Source organism: Alosa sapidissima, chromosome 1 (genome assembly GCF_018492685.1).
Source record: "Alosa sapidissima isolate fAloSap1 chromosome 1, fAloSap1.pri, whole genome shotgun sequence".
NCBI lineage: Eukaryota > Metazoa > Chordata > Actinopteri > Clupeiformes > Clupeidae > Alosa > Alosa sapidissima.
In genome coordinates, this window is record NC_055957.1 from 30,371,406 (window position 1) to 30,389,292 (window position 17,887).

The window sequence follows — 17,887 nt, forward strand, 5'->3', positions numbered from 1 at the left end:
TGAAATGTATGTAAAATGCCATTGTGATTTTTCAGTGCACTAAAAATGACTCCAAGTAGATCTGTGATACTTTGTTTTTGATACCTTGCAAATAGAGGGATAACATAATTGTTTTCTGCTTGGAATGGCCAAAGTTATACTGTTAAAAAATGATAGTGGAAATGCATAAAAAAGTAACCATACTTTTAGGCCTGATTTATTTAGGACCGCTAGGTAGGTTGAAGTGTAGGCTCAAAGAGTTGAGATGTGAGAGCCCTCAGGCTCATTACAGTAGTAAAGTAGACAGTCTGACCCAAGATAATCAAATAAAATTCAAAATCACAGGAAAAATAGAAAAACAAGAAAAACATAAGTAAAAAAGATTAACAATAATCAAGTGAATATTAAATATAGATGGATAATCGGATATATAATCAGCAGATTGAACAATCTCAGATAAAAAAACAGTTCATAGGAAGCAAGTCAAGTCAAAGTTATCATTTAACCCATGTGGATGTGTTTTAAGATAAATCAAACACGCTTCGCACTATGGAGCATTTGTCTTGAACTGTTCCTCCTGCGAATAGAAGAGACTATCTATTCCTAAAAATTTGAGCTCTGAGACAGAGTGGATGGCTTCTGAAAAGTGGCGTGCAACTGGTGACTCAAATGGTTCATGACATGCATGGTTGGGTAGTAATGGATTACATGTAATCTGGATTACGTAATCAAACTACAAAAAGCAAGTAACTATATTCAGCCCAGATTACAATAGAAAATCTGTAATCAGATTATAGTTACATTATTGGGGATTAATTGATTTTATCATGCAAGCAGTGCAACTTTTAGCCTATAATGTTCTTAGTACAGCTGCTAAGTATGATTAAGCACCAGAATTGTTCAGTTTTTGCAGAATGCACAAAACTTAGTTGGCACAGTTATACTCCCAGTGATCAGAAATTTAAATGGACTGCAACGCATTGAGCCCCCTAGTGGCTGCCATCTTGAATTCAAATATGGCCATCATAATTAGAATTGTAGGACACTTAGGCATGTTTCAGATATTAACAAAAAACAAGCTTATTTTTCCCCACAGACTTTGCATTGGCATTATGACATCATTAAGGGCTGATTAAACTGATTTACACCTGTATCAACTCCAGCTGCTCAACTAGGCCCCTTCAAAAAGCCAATTAAACTGATTTGACCTGTATCAAATGGTTTCTGCCCAACTAGCCACTCTCTGTGTCTCTCCACTCTACAAGGATAGGTGCAAGGTGCATTCCATCTAATTGTCCATCCATCCATCCATCCATCCATCCATCCATCTATCTATCTATCTATCTATCCATCTATCTATCTATCTATCTATCTATCTATCTATCTCCCACCCTGGGATCATGGGAGAAGTACGGCTGGTGGTTGCGCGAGGGATGCCAGTGTGCATGAAGTGCATGGCCAAGCTCCATTAGGATAAACGATCGGTTCAGCATGCATGGCTCAAAACTTTAAATTGCAATTACAACCCTCCTGTAAGAGATAACAAATGCTTTGATCTCTCAAAATGTTTCTTTTATGATACACTGAATGATTCACAGTGCATTGTTTGGTATAGGCTACTAATAATAAATTAGTAAATCTCTCACTTTGGCCTATAGGACACTGACTGGATCTGCTCCTTGATATTTTAATTCAATGATCAAGATGTACATCCCCGACGGTCTTCTGATGAGCATCTGTTGTGTCGACCAGTCATAATTCAAGGTCAAATTCAAGATTCTTTTCCTCAGTGGTTCCATGTTGGTGGAATAAGTTGCCCAGTGCTCTCTGTTCCTGTGATAGTTTTGGGTCTTTAAAGAGGGGTCTAAAAACATATCTGTTCAACATGCACTTACTTGGGCAGCCGTGGCCTACTGGTTAGCGCTTCGGACTTGTAACCGGAGGGTTGCTGGTTCGAACCCCGACCAGTAGGCACGGCTGAAGTGCCCTTGAGCAACGCACCAAGTCACTGCTCCCCGAGCGCCGCTGTTGCTGCAGGCAGCTCACTGTGCTGGGATTAGTGTGCTTCACCTCACTGTGTGCTGAGTGTGTTTCACTAATTCACGGATTGGGATAAATGCAGAGACCAAATTTCCCTCACAGGATCAAAAGAGTATATACAGTGCAACCAGAACATTTTCAGACCCTTTCAAGTTTTCCACATTTTGTTATTTTTCAGACTCATCTTAAAATGGATTCAATTTTTTTTCCTAATCAATCTACACACAATACTCCAACACTCCACAAAAAAGTAGGTGTTTGGAGTGTTTCGTAAATTTATAAAAAATAAAAGCTTGAAATATTCCATTTACATAAGTATTCAGACCCTTTGTTATGACGCTTGCAATTGAGCTCTGGCGCCTCCTACTTCTATCAATGGTCCTTGAGATGCTTCTACAACTTGATTCAAGTCCACCTGTGCCTAAATGAATTCATTGGAATTTATTAGGAGAGGATAACACCCCTTTATATAAGGTCTGGTTGCACCAGAGCTCAATTGCAAGCATCATAACCTCCTGACTTTTAAAGCCCTCCATCACATGGCCCCGTCTTACTTGTCCGATCTCTTCACCCTCAATCGACCCTCCCGAGCCCTCTGATCCTCCTCCACACTCACTCTGATCACTAAACCATCAAGACTCAAAACCTTCGGCGACAGAGCCTTCTCCTCAGCAGCACCCCGACTCTGGAACTCACTTCCCCAATCTGTCCGTGACTCCCCCTCACTTTCCACATTCAAATCCTGTTTAAAAACATAGCTCTTCTCACAAGCCTACGACCTCCCCTACCCATAACCATAACCATCCCCACCCTTGCCCTCTCCCCTCCTCATACCCCGTCACCCCCTCCCCCTACCCCACCACCCTCCCCCACAACTCGACCCCCATTGTGACTGTTATTGCTCCTGTCTTGTCTTGGATGTCTGTACTATTATTACTCATTCCTCATTCCATTATTGCTCTTGTCTTCGATGTTCGTACCATTATGATTTACTTTTTATTCATCAATTCATTGCTGCTCTTGTGTATGTGTGTGTGTGTGTATGTGTGTGTATGTGTATGTATGTGGTACTGTTGTCCTTCTTTGTTTCCCCATTCTGTAAGTGACTTTGGGTCTTTTGGGACTTTTAATTTTTTATAAATTTAAAAAACACTCCAAAGACCTATTTTTTGTGTGGAGTGTTGGAGTATTGTATGTGATTAATGAGGGGGGGGAAATTGAATCCATTTTAAGATGAGTCTGAAACATAACAAAATTGCTTTTATTGCTTTTCCCCCTCATTTTCATTGTTTATTTCATTAGGCTATTGATTGAATTGACATTGTTGTTTATTGCTATTCTCCTTATTATAGTCTGACCAACATTTTTTGTTCCCTGTTAAATTTAAGTAGCCTAGGCCAGTGGTTTTCAAAGTGGGGGCCGGGGCCCCCTGGGGGGCCGCGAGGGGGTGCCAGGGGGGCCTCAGCAAGTTGGAAGGAAAAATAAAAGGAACAAATAAATACATTTGAAATTGTTTAAATATACCTATTACTATAAGGGTTGTTATACAATGTCATTATAATAATGTCTCACATATCTGAACATTATATTTTCCATGGTAATGATAGCTCTCATATAGCAGAAAGCCCCAAATGCAGTTTTTTCACACTGTAAGCTCCATTGCGAAGTGCTTGTGGCTAAAATAATTATTAGGTTTAGCTTAATGTGTTTTTGCCGTAGTGTTGTCAATGGGTTTAATAACACATCAAGGGGGTCCTTGGCCAGAACCTAGAGGTATTTGGGGGGCCTTGTCGTGGAAAAGTTTGGGAACCCCTGGCCTCTAGGGTATAGGCTATTATATTGTTTTGTATTTGTATGTTGCTTTGGCAAAAGTGTATCCATAACCATAACCTTAATAACAACAACAACAACAACAACTATAAATATATGAATCTACAAAAACGTATAGTTACCATGCCTAGACAGTCAAATGTTTGCATTTGACCTACTATCTTTTTCTTGTCACTTGTTCACTATCACATGACTGACGTTAAAGGTCACAAACGTGAATAACCCGGAAGTATATTTCCATCTCCATACACTCAAGGAGAGGAAGGCATTGCACCATGGCTCTGTTGAACACCGTGCAGTAACAGGCTAGCGTGGAGATTTTACCGGCAATCCGTCACCATCCGCGCCTTAAACATGGACCTCCAGTCGAGAGGCTTATTCTGGATGCAAATAAGTTGTCAGTAGTAATTTGAGAATACTGTATTTGTCCATTTTTTACCTTGACAGTTTTTTGCCTTTGCACGCTACGAGGGATTTAAACATTAAGTGTCAGTGAGCTAGCAGGCTAACAGTCCTTATCCCTTGAGCACCACTTTCCCTTTGGACCCAAGACGTGCTTTGACACTGCTTTCAAAACTAATTTCCTATAAAAACTGAGGTCAAACTCCATATTTGATTGTTTGAATCAACACATCTTACTAATCCCAGGTAAGTTGTCCCTGTTAAGTTTACGTTGATGAACTACGTGAAAGGCAAACAGGCCTCGTAGCTAACGTTACGTCTCGTGAGATTTGATGGGTTAGCCGGGTGAGGGTCTGTGTAGCTAACGTTAGCTGTTGTTAGCCAACAATATGGGTAAGGTACCACATCGAGTAAAGTATTTATTTGGTTAACTTTAGCTGCTAGTGAGCTCGCGTTGATTAGGAGAAGGTACAGTCCGGCAGGCAGCTTGTAGGTAATGTCATGTCCTAACAATGTGGCTCTGGGTATTTCGTTAAGAAAGTGTGTTGACTGTTTTATCCGCAATTCCCCTAAGTTTCATGATTTTCGTTCGTTAACGTTAGCTCGTCTGTCGACTAAGTTAGCTGTTCAATGGCAGAAATACTAGGACGTAACATTATTAGGAGTTTGTCGATTGGGCGATATCCCCTAAACATTCACCGCCTTGAAAGACTTGCTTGCCAAACCCAGTTGCTGGTAACGTTGGCGTTGGCTAGAATATCCATGGCCCACAAGTTGGTTAGTAATGATGATGCCTAATGTGAGCCAGTTAGTCGTTTTGTAATACTTCATTCTACGATCACCAATGCATTCGTTTGATCAGGTAGATTTTTTTATACGGCCTTAAATGGTGTTAAAAGTTGGTTTAATCTGGGCCACTTCAGCGCGTTATTTGTCACTTGGAAAATGTGTTAGCACAGCCCATGGATAGTTAGCTAGCGATAAGGCAGTAAAACTAGCAACTGTATGACATTAATTTTGTTCTAGTATTAGCTGGATTATGGACAGTGTCACATTATCAAATTTAGTGTAGCCTATAGTAAGAATTCTCAGGTGAACCGACAACTTTGCAAACGCACTGTGACATCAAATCATTGAGCCACATCGGTATGTGTCAACTGGCATGCTTTCCCAGCTAACGTTGACCGTGTGAGATTTTGGGCCTGAGTATTAACGTTAACCTAATGCCTAATGAGCTTTCACTGAGCTCAAATGCTAACGTTAGCGTTAAACAGGGAACTACTGTGACCGGCTAATTTTTCAATACACTCGTTGAATGTTGAAGTTCTATTTTAACTGATTAACGTTATAACAGAGATGATTCAGCCATGTGAAAGAATCAATGAGACATTATTGCTGGCTAATGTAAGCTAACTAGCTACTAACTCAATCGGTGTAATTCATGGAGCCTCAAATATACATGGATAAAGTGTATCATTGACGCATTTATAAATATTTTACTTCTCCAGTTTAGAAGCCATAGGATTCTTTTTTGGGGGAGTCAAGTTGAACCTGAACTGAGCCCAGGCCTAATGCTAGCACGGTTAGCTAATGAGGAGTTAGCCAATATTAGCGGGCCATGGTTCATTTTCTCTAGCTTGTAACGTTAAGTTAACATATCAGACAACTACGACTTGTACTAGGTCGACTGTTTAACCCCAACTTGCGAATTAATGCAAAGCGTGTATTTGTTTTGGAATTCAGAATTCCGTTTTTGCTAGCCGACTGTGATGACATTTGGCACGTTTTGTGTAGGCTACCATATGCCATAAGAGCTAAAGCTAATGCAGTGATCAAGTTTTCATGAGCCGGCCGTTATGGCTGCTGTGACACGTCCCTATTTCCTCAGATTTCCATTTGCGTTGCCTGTTTTGGGTTCACCCAGAGCTTCCACATTGCACTCCATATTTTTTCTCAGCAGATGCGTGTATTACTTACACATTTTTTGTATGTTATTGCGACAGTTAATATACTGATGCTAAATTGAAATTATTTTGGCGCACGTTTGGGGCAGATTTTGTTTGGACAGGACCATTTGCCCCACCAGTCTTGCTCGACAGTAGCTCATTTCTGTCACTGACTGAACAGATCTGTATGAAAATGTCTTAGTGACACGATTTTATAAGGGCAGAGATACAAAGGCATCCATATTTTTCTCTCATGTCTATCTGTTTTTGGTCTCAAAAGAATAACTAGAATGCATTTTCGAGGAACTGCAAAGTGCTTGCTCATGTGCGGGTCACCAACAGGAGCACACAGTGAAATATGGTGCGTTGAACTTGACTTGATCCAGTGATTCCAAAGGTACCTCATTTTTTCAACATTGGGCTTAAGGGTCAAAGGTTACCTGCATTAATGCACATCCCAAATGCCAAAATGATGCTAGTAGCAGCGCCTCCTAGAGGTCAAAGGGACAAAAATGTATACGTGTCCTCACCATGGAGTCTGGAGTCCTTGTACCAAGTTTTGTTTCGATACATGAAAGTGTTGCTGTATTTGCCGGCTTCACTACTTATTTCGATTGGCTCTGATGGGTGAACGTTTTCGAAAATTAAAAATCCTTCCAGTAATTTTTGTGACGCATGGTCTGAAGATCATGTACGTCAAGTTTTGTGAAGATCGTATAAGTATAAGTGTATATATACTCTTTTGATCCTGTGAGGGAAATTTGGTCTCTGAATTTATCCCAATCTGTGAATTAGTGAAACACACACAGCACACAGTAAACATACAGTGAGGTGAAGCACACACTAACCCGGAGCAGTGAGCTGCCTGCTACAGCGGCGCTCGGGGAGCAGTGAGGTGCCTTGCTCAAGGGCACTTCAGCCGGGGATGTGGGCATGGGGGAGCAATGCTCAACCACTTCCCCCGCCCACATTTTTCCTATTGGTCAGGGATCGAACCAGCAACCCTTCGGTTACAAGCCCGAAACCCTAACCAGTAGGCTACGGCTGCCCTAAATCAGACAAAATTTAAGAAATTTAGTTTCGCTTACGCAAAAATATGGCTGAGGTCCATTCAAAATTGGCATCATAGGGTGTGTTGAACTTGGCTTGATCCAAGGATTCCAGCAGTATCTCAGTCTTGGCTAATTGCAGTGTCCCCTAGGGGTCAAAAGGCATCAAATTTCTTTTGCATCCTCACATTGAAGTCTCAAGTTCATGTACCAAGTTTGGTGTCCATGCGTAAAAGTTTTCCTGTTTGGCTGCTATGCTGCCAATTTCGTTTGGCTGTGATGGGCAAATGCTTTCAAAAATCCTTCTGGAAGCTTGGTTTGAGGAACATATACGTCAAGTTTTGTGAAGATCGGACGAAATTTGTGACCTGAAAGTTTAGGCCTGGTTTCGCTTTCTATTAAATCCAATACGGTGGAAGAATGACAAGGGTCATCTTCCACACTACACCAGTTCTGGCCGGACGTTCTAGAGTTGGACCGTTGGCGATATCTGAAAAGGTCTAGGAACCGGAGCTGGCCAAAAAAGAGTGCTGAAAGGAATAATAATAAGAAAACTTAAGAACATCAGTGTGCTTAAGCCTATCATGGGAGGACGAAAATGCACTTGGAGTCTAGTTAGTAACGTTAGCTATGTTGAGTTTGGCTTAGCTTTTAACCGTTATTTACATTTATTGCTAAACTGAAATCCTATTTTAGATTAATAGTTTGCTTTAGGATGTCCCGATACCATTTTTTATCAAATCGATACGAGTATGAGTATTTACATGTGTGTATTTGCTGATACCGATACCGATATTTCTACCACAAAATAACTAGCATGAAATTGCAATGAATTTTCTTCTCTGCTCTGATTGTTACAATAAGCCTAAAATATAAATAATAATGAGTATCAAATAAAATATATAATAGCAGGCTATTTAAAACGTTTCACTTTAAGACGTTCCTGAGTAGCATAACACAGTTAAAAGGCTGCTGTTGTGTGGATGCAATTCATAACGTTTTCTAGGAAACACTTTTCCATTTACATCGGGATTTTGCAAACATTCAGTGTCGTAGTCAATAAAATAAACCCTTTAACGAAATTGACAAGCAGCTGTAGGCTAAGCATGCTAAATTCGACATCCAAACAGTATTCTAACGTTAGCTTTGAGATACTGCTTGATTGCATAACTTAACTTAGTTTAGTCTCTTCCAGTGGTGGAATGTAACATAATACTTCGTTACTGTACTTAAGTAAATTTGAAATACTTCGTTACTGTACTTAAGTAAATTTTCCACGTATTTGTACTTTACTTAAGTAAAATTTATAGTGCATACTTTTGACTTTTACTTAGTTACATTTTACAGCAATTATCTGTACTTTTACTCCGCTACATTTCTACAACATCATCGTTCCTTTTTACGATACATTTTATGATCAGTTTTTTTTTCTCTCTGACAAACACGTTTGTTTTACCGGGGGGTTGCTACCAAAGATTCTGGAGCGCTACGTGCATTCTTAGAAACATAAGCTTCTAGTCTAGACCAGGCAAAGCGTGAGCTTGTAGCCATCTGCATTCGGTAGGCTATATTCACCAGACCCATGGCTACACTGTACATGCAACTGTGTTCTGTGCCTTTCTCTGTCTGTTATCTGCAGCGTTAGGGCCTCCTCTCCGATGAGATTGCTATCCGCGGATCAGCAAAGTTACAGGCTATGCCCATGCTTCTGTCACACGTCTGATCATTTGCGGCACAAATGAATGGTAGACTATTAATGAACCGGTGGCCGGAAAAAACGTAACATTTTCCAGATTAGTAAATATTCCTTAATTGTGTGTGATTAAATAAAGATGCATAGCCTACAATTGGGGGGTAGTAACGTGAGCGCTCATTCAATGTCTATGCGTCTGCGCAAGTGAAACTGAACTTAATCATAAAGACACCTTTCTCAGCAACGTTTCTGTTCAATCAGCATAATTGGCATTACGATCCACCCGACGTTTCCCTTGTCTACCCCGTTAAACTTCAGGCTCTCGTGTTTTGCTGAATGATATTACTCAGCAGATCACCCTAGTAGATAACCAGAATTACAGTCTCTAGAATTGTAGGTCAGAATGTAAACTGGGCCACAGATGGTAAGCACAATTGCATTAACTTAAAACTATCTAGTCGAGTATAACCTAAAACTAGCTTAATTAAAATGCCACAGCCCATACTGATTTTTCCTTTTAGAATATAGATATTAAGAGAATAAATCATTATGCAAATACTTTTACTTTTAATACTTAAAGTACATTTAAAAGCAGGTACTTTTTACTTTTACTTAAGTAGGGTTGTCATTGTGGTACTTTTACTTTTACTAAAGTAAATATTTCTCGGTGTATTTGTACTTTTACTTAAGTACTGAGTTTCAGTACTTCCTCCACCACTGGTCTCTTCAATGTAGCCTACTATGTTGTGATAAGACCTTAGCAGGGTTAACTTCAATGCAGCAGTTTTGAACAAATTTGCGCAGCATGGTCATGATGCTAAGCGGATTTAATAGCAATTTAGCCAGACGTCTTCTATGCAATGCTTCTATGTGGCAACAACAATCCTTAACAAACGTGAATATTTTGTTAAATGCACATGCAGAGGAGGGGCAGCGGGCTACGAGAGAGAGCGGGGCGGGGTAAGGAAAGGCTGCGTGCTTAAAATGCGCAGCTCAATGGCAATGCAAGGATTTCATCTTATATTTAATTTTAATTAAATTAAATTAAACATAGAATATTAATCTGTGGCGGCCGATTTTGATTTCATGGCGCCCTGCCACAGATTAGTCAATGTATGGGAAACACTGGTCTTGGAGCATATAATGATAACTAACAGGACGATCTGGACTGAAATAAAGGCAGGAAAAGTAACATTTCTCAGTATAAATGTCCAAAATGTGTGATAACAAAACACTATGCAAACAAATCACATTTATCTACTGAAACAGAAACCCCATGGAGTTTGTTTTGTGTGCTAGGCTACTTATCTAGCGCGAAGTACAGAGCTACACTACACCAGCAACGTACAACAACAACTAGGTTACACTCACGCATAGTTTAGGTGAGCTATAGTTAAAACAGAAAACCATACGAGGGTATTAGCTGCATAGATTCAATGCAGATACATGAATGTAGCTTGTTGTATGTTCTGAAATAAACGTTCCCGAGTAGGCTTCATGAAAGCGTAGCGGCTACAGTGATTTAGGGGAAACTGTCAGTATCGGTGGGTGGTATCTGGGAATTTTTACGAGTATGAGTATATGGGCCCAGTATCGGCCCAATCCCCGATGCCAGTATCACTAGTGTCAACATATTTTTTTTTTTTATTTAAAGAAATTCATATTAATAAAACTACTGATATATGTTACATATTTTGAAAAGATAACTTACAAAGTTACTTTACTCAGTGTTTTGGTCAGTATTGTAATCGGCCTTAGATTTGTGTTCGCTTGTGCTGTGTGTTTCATTATGCCATTTGTGTATTGTGTAGTCAGAAAGATGACACAATTTTGTTTTTGGTCAATTTATTTGGTTTTGCTTAAACTGCCCCTTCTGGAGGGAGGATTTGCCACAAGAGACTTGTATCAGGTGCTTGCGGAGATCCTTTACTGTACTGGTACGTGACTGGCTCAGTGACTTAGCCGCATATTATTTTTCTAAGCCAGCATTAATTATTAATTGTGTGTGATGGCCTGCAATTTGATGGTTAAAAAGTTGATTTTAGATTTTCAGATATTGTTGCCACATCTTGCACTGTAAAGCATTTTAAGAAGCTCTTTTGTCAGGGGTTGTCTTCATGTAGCAAGCTCTACAGTGTGCTAGAGCTGTTCATTATCAAGTTCCCTTTTATTGAAGATACTGTGGCAGGTTGACCCCTAGACCTTTTGCGTAGTTAAGTTATTAAGGTATGGGAATGAGACAATTAAGTTGTGGGCCCAAGCTAAGGCGGCAGTAAATGATAAATAAATTGTGATGAGGGCTAATAAGAACCAGTTCAATTTTGCAGTGGATCCATTTCACTGGGTAGCTCAACACAATTAGCCTAGTTTTACGTAAACTAATTTTGAGAGATACAGTGATTGGCCTTGGAGGAGGTCTGGGTTCTACATGTGTGGCCATGCACATTAGGGTATGTAAACTCATGTCAGCAGCAAAGTTTCTTATGGATTTCATTGATTAATTTGCCAGTTACTATGGGGCGTAGTTTGGCTGTTGACTATGTCTGTGACAAGGCTAATCACAACTGGAATCCGATCACAATCTTGTGGTTTTGAGAAGACAGAACTGACAGACACAAGAACACAAGTTTGCGTGCCGGCGCAAACATTTAATGTCACAATTAAAATGAATGTTAATGTTAAATGAATGCTAATGTTATCCACGAGTAGCCTAGTAGACAAATGGCAGCTAACCACAGCTGTATTCTAACATTAGCTTACCATCTAAGGTTCTTACATGCATACTGATAACGTTGCCTGTTTAAATACTTTTATCTCCGTGATTGATTTTGTTGTGATAAGAAAAGTTGTTAATTTGCATGCATGAGTAGGCCTATTGAACTTAATTTCAGCTGAGGTGTTGATGATGGTTTAGCTTGGTGGCAAGATTGTTCTGACTCGTGATGTGCACGGAGGGTAGGGGCAGGTTTTGGCGGTGTGTGTGTGTGTGTGAGACAAGTACCCTGGCTGTGTCAGTTTTCTGCCGCTGCATGTAACTAACGAAAGAAAACCATATCTACATGAAATAGCAATACAATAGAAATATAATGTGGCGGTCACACTAAGGGAGCACATATAGGTTCCAAATTATGTTTTATGGTAAGGTAACGTTCAAGTTAGATCTGCTGCATTAAGGAGATTGAGAGGACACCCATGTCCTCCTTGTATGTTTGATAAATAGCTCCATCTCCTCATGCTTTTAAAGCACGATCGGAATATAAACTAAGCTTATAAATAGATTCTGTGTTATTTGCTTTTTTTTTTTTAATAAGTGCTGTGAGATCCAGGGCTAATAAAACATGGTTGGGGCTATGACCCAAATGCTCATACCTAACGACATCACCTGCATGTTCATCGCTTCGTTCAGACCTGAGCTCATTTGCGTAATGTAATGTAGAAAATACTCAGTTCCAAATGTTGGGATATGATGTGGATGTGGATGCAGATATGCGGCCCAATGTCTTTATATGCACAGAACTTACGGACTTAACACTTATGTCTGTAAGCGACTTCAGTGTGCCATCACCCACCCCATGAGATGACTGAATCTCTCAGGGCCTCCGCTCTGCTCTGTTTGTGGCAGCACTACTCACTGGCACTGCAGCGCTCTGGTGCAAGTCTCTCCTGCCTGCATTGTGGAAGAGCCTGAGCTGTCGTTCCCTAGGGTGTGTTTACAACCTGCCATCTGTCAGCATCAAAAAAAAAGACCTGGGGGAGTGGGAGACCCTCTTCTTTTTGTGACACAGATCCCCCCCAGCTTTCTGTGGGAAGTTACCCGTCCTCTCCTCCCCCACATTCCTCTCTTGCAGATCCTCAGGGCAAGGCACTCTTGTGTATTGCTTGCCTGCCCTGTCATCCCTGTCCCCTGCCCCAACCTTCCAGCTGGTCTCCCAGGGAACTCCCTGTACTGAAGGCATCAGAAACAACCCAGAGTGAGATGTGTGTGTGTGTGTACGCGCGCTTGTAAAATATATGGGTGTGATGTCTGGCTCGTGGGTGGGTCTGTGCTTGTTATCAGTGTCCTAACAGTATCCACCCCTACTGTAGAACAGCTTAATACACAGGATTGGATGTGCTAAACTCGTGGTGGAGAATGTATGTAGATTTACTTTGAGGGCTGTACTCTAGGGTCTTGGCTATCAAGATACATACAGATGTACAGAACTGTGAGGGTATTGCTAATTTATTTAGCCAACTGCCTAAACTTTGTTCTGTCTTTTTTTCTCACAGGCTGACCTTCTTGGAGAAGATAAAAACCTGGGCTTCCTTTTGAAGTTCAGTTGAACGCTAACATTTCCAAGGTACATTACCTACCGTGTGTGTGTGTGGTGTTACTTGATGTGTTTTTATTTTTATATCACCTCATGGCTGTCCTTCTGATCTTAATGTCAGTTTGGCAGGCAGGTTCGAGACCCCCTCATGCAGAACCACGTGAAATGAATAAACCGCCACAGCCTATAACAGGACCCCCCTCTGTCCCCCACCCTGCCCCTTCCCCTGGACTGACACAGGTAAGAACCAATCACAGGATCCACTCTGTGCTTTCAGAAAGACCTGTGTGTGTTCCACTCATCTCTGATGGTGGCTGTATGCCTCCACCTTTCTCCTTTCTCCCTGTAGGCTGCCTTTCCCCCTGGCCAGCCCCCATCTGTTGTCTTTGCTACACCACCTCCACAAATGAACACTGCACCGCAACCCCGACAGGTACGCCACCCACCGCTCTGCCTAATACAAGTCTCACACTCTCTCCCTCACACACACGCACACACACCCATGCACCAACTCGGGTACACATGCTCTGTACTGCTTTATGGCTTTAGCTGCTACCTCTGCTTTTTAACTCTGTGCCTGTAACTTGTGTGTCTGTGATGACTACTCGGCATGTCTGCCAGGCTTTGTGTGTGTGTGTGTGTGTGCTGTATGACCTACGCCCTCTTTGCTCTCTCTTGCTCTCCTAGTTTGCTCCAGGGCCAGGGCCACGCGCTTTACACCAACAGGTACTAACACCCCTGTCTTGGCCTCCGGGACTCTCAAAGGTTGGGGCTTTTAGATTGACTCTCAGACAGTAGCTGGCTCTAGACTGGGCTCAGTCTGACCTAGAACGGTTTCGTGCCAGGTTGAGACCGAGTCTGGGCCCTTGAGTCAGGTGCTCTCTGGGTTCCTTTAGGATTTTACTGCACACACCACTAACCTAATCCAGATTAAAGTGACCTATAATCTGACAATATCTTAGTCTCCCTTGAGGCAATATCTCTTCCATTTGTGTCTGGCTTTTCTCATTATTGTCACTGTTTCACAAGGGTGCTTGCATTATGCATAATAACTATGTGTGTGTGGTGTGTGTTCGCTTGCTGCTCAGCCTAACCAGTTATTACTACCTTTTACTTCTCTCCACTTCTCTCTTCCTGCCTCTCTTTCTTTTACTCTCCTCCTCCCCTTTGTGTGTTGCTCCTCTTGACACTGCTGGTGTATTGTTGCGGCTGCAGGGTGGATTCAGGTCTTTGCAGGTAACTTGCTTCTTTCCTTCTCTTCACATCCTCCTCCTCCTCCTCCTCCTCCTAGAGCTCCACACCTGAGACGCTTTAGTATGGCCGCGCTTCCACTGCCTCTATGTACTAAGATGTGTTGCATGCACAGGCACACTAGTCCACCAAACTCCCAGCCCAACAGGATCTCCAGATCACCTTTTGCTTAGTGAAACGGTGATATGCCATTTTGATTGACATCGAACATGCACTTATACATGGATATATTTTCTTATGTTGATTTTGGTAGCTTAAGAGGGAATGCCTTCAAATTAAGACTTCTAGGCTCCGATTTGGGTAGAGGACTGGAAAACTGTATTCTGGATCCCATCCGCCGTATTGTCTTGGTTGCTACCTTAGGTTGAGCATCTGAGTATTTTTACCAGGACTGTTTAATTGTTGTCTGTGGAACTGAAAGACAGTGATATCTCCAGGAAAATAACACATCCTTTAAAATGTCGTAGACTGGGGTAGTCCTCAGGCCAGTGTATGAGCACTGTTGATAGCCATAGTTGAACAGACAAGTCATAGTTGAACAGACATGAAATGCATGAAGTGGCAGTAAGTAGTCATTGCACACATTAGAGGTTTATGAGATGGTGTTTTAGAATATGGTCCTCTGTTTCTGTAGCCCTACTACCCGAACCGGGCCAGTCTGCCCAGCAATGCCCCTCGGGTCCAGCCCAGCAACCCCCCGCGGCCTGTGGCGCCCACCCATGTGTACCAGACCAGCTCCCAGGTCATGATGATCCCCCAGCAGCCCCTGCAGTTCCCCAACTCTCAGGGCCCAGCCTACTTCATCCCCTCCGGACAGGTACAGCATGGTGCCAGCATGGTGCCTGTAGTTGAATGAAGAGGACTGGATTCTGATTTTCAGTAGTTTGCACTTTGTCAGTGTGGTGTTTTTTTTTTCTTTTTTCTTACTCTCCCTCTGCAGTACCGTGCACCGTACATGCCTCAGGCTCAACAGTACCCAGTGCCCAGTGGAACAGCTGGGTTTTACTCTGGGACCAGTCCAGAATACGGTTCATACGGTAAGAGCCTCCAACACTGAGTTGTCTGCTAACTTGGTTAAAGCCACATGGAGCAATCTTTCCAAGGCCACAAACCCCTGACCCAAACACTTAGTTATATTGACTTGTAATATCGAGGGTCCGAATTCTTTCTCACCTCTTCAGACTGGCATCTCAGATACTTTTTGGCCCTGAGAAGTCAGTTTTCTCTCAGAAAATTATGCCTGCCTTCACTAACCGACAGCGTAAATGTCAGTACTGTTGGTGTTTTTGTTTCCTGCTGTCGGTGCTGCTGCAGTTTCTCTACTCTAATCTCCCTTTTCTTCCAGTCTCCTCTCTCTCTCTCACTCTCTCTCTCACACTCACTCTCACTCAATGTGCAAAAGTGTTAGGCACCCATTAGATTTGTTGTTTTAGCAATGCTATGATGACCATATATGTTTATTTTTCACTGTCTTCATTACAATTCAACCAGAAGATAGACAGAATATTAAAAACACAAAAAAATGTGCAGGCTGGTTAAGGGGCCGTTTACACGAAACCGCCGGGTGAATTTTCTCTTACCGCTTTCACACCTTTAACGACACCGGCAAAAAAAAACCTCGCGTGTACACACAGAGGTGTAACCGGCTAAATGTGCTGTAGTGCATATGCCAGACCAGTCGATGGCGCCGCTGTTCAGAAGCTTCACGATAATTTTGCGTGAATCGCGTAGAAGAAAACAGTTTAAGCCAGAGAATGTCTAATAAGGGCTCTGGTTAAGCAGTCGCATGAAATAAGGAGACTACAGACAATTCGGTTTTCAATTCAACTGTTAAACTAATAAAGTTCATTTTCAAAGTCAAAGTTCAGTCTCCTAAACTGCCGGCGTCGTGTACACGAAGGCATAACCGTTAACAAAACCTCACCGGTTTCACAAAAACCAGCGTCGTGTAAACGGCACCTACAGTGGGCATCACTTTCAAATGACCACTTCAGTCGCGCATTACGAGGCGTGAAGCAGCGTGAAGCTTTAGTACCACTTTCAGCCACTGTGCGTCGCTCTGCCACTGTACATTGCTCTGCCTGCAGCCCCTTCTGAAAAAGCAGGATGCTACCATTAAACATAATTGTTGCCGAGAGTAATCCCAGCCTACGAATTCAATAACAAAATAAATCATGCATAATTAAACATTACCTCGATTTAGGCTACTTGGGTATGGCGGTGGTAGTGTAGTGGTTAAGGAGCTGGGCTAGCGTGCAGTAGCCTGAAAGTTGTCGGTTCAATTCCCGGCTTCCACCGTTGTGCCCTTGAGCAAGGCACCTAACCCCAAGTTGCTCCGGGGACAATGTGATCCCTTGTAATATAGCTGACATATGTAAGTCACTTCGGTCAAGAAGTGTCTGCTAAATGTAATGTAATGTAATGTAATGTAATGGCTTAAGGCTTGACTACACGGTGGTAACGAAAATCGAAATTTGCTACTGTCTACGTTATTGTCAGTGTTGGGGGTAGGGTTGCCAACCGTTCCGTAAAATACGGAATCGTCCCGTATTTGCAAGGAAAAATATGTGTTCCGTATTGAACTGATACGGAACGCATTTTGTTCCGTATTATTGAGAATCAACTCGTGCAAATCCATGACAGATCAGTATTATAATTTAAACTATGAACGAAAAATACACGATTTGTATGAAATAACAAACCTCTCAGTTTGTCTGTCATCACTATCCCAACAGAGAATGCACTTTTCATTTGAGCCACTGCGAGTCACGTATATTACGCTGATAGCGTAGCGTGAGATGACATGTCTTGTCATGAATTTTACAGTGCATCTGTGCAAGATAAACAAATAGGCTAGCCTACTTGCTGCAGAGACAGAAAAAAGCCAGAAATAAAATAAGGCTTCACCAAATTCAGAGCTTTTGGAGCAGCTTGCTATGTTCAATATATTTTTTTCTATGACAGCATATCCACCAGCAGTTTTCAGAGTTATTTGGTTTGAGTATAATAGGCTACAAACAGTTATTTCTTTATCAAGTGTTTTTGCATCGAAATGATTCTTGTTTTGCACCAGATAGAAAATGAGTAGGCTAGTGGCTATAGAATGTAGTACATTATGTGCGCATTTTAGTAAATAATAGCTCACAATTTTGTAAAATGATGCACTATTTAGTACAATAATACATACATAATTTCAACCCCCCCCCCACTAACTGAAGTGGATGCCGGTGTACTGAAGTGTATTATCGAAACCCCCCCCCCCACTAACCCCGTTCCTTATTTTCATATCAGAAAGTTGGCAACCCTAGTTGGGGGTAATGCAACTACGCAAATCAAAACAGTGTCTTGTGTGATAATTGAGCCAGTAGAGAAATAACTGTTCAGAAT

General features: G+C 41.8%; 1 protein-coding gene across 1 annotated transcript in view; it reads left to right on the forward strand.

The window, feature by feature from the left end:
- Positions 1-4,085: 4,085 nt before the first annotated feature.
- The window catches only part of eif4g1a (eukaryotic translation initiation factor 4 gamma, 1a), a 48,675-nt gene continuing 34,873 nt past the window's right edge, over positions 4,086-17,887 (forward strand). The window contains 8 exon segments of the mRNA XM_042098801.1: positions 4,086-4,497; positions 13,209-13,279; positions 13,371-13,489; positions 13,599-13,682; positions 13,937-13,975; positions 14,465-14,485; positions 15,135-15,317; positions 15,441-15,537. Coding sequence (XP_041954735.1) covers positions 13,415-13,489; positions 13,599-13,682; positions 13,937-13,975; positions 14,465-14,485; positions 15,135-15,317; positions 15,441-15,537 — 499 coding nt within the window. The 5' untranslated portion in view covers positions 4,086-4,497; positions 13,209-13,279; positions 13,371-13,414.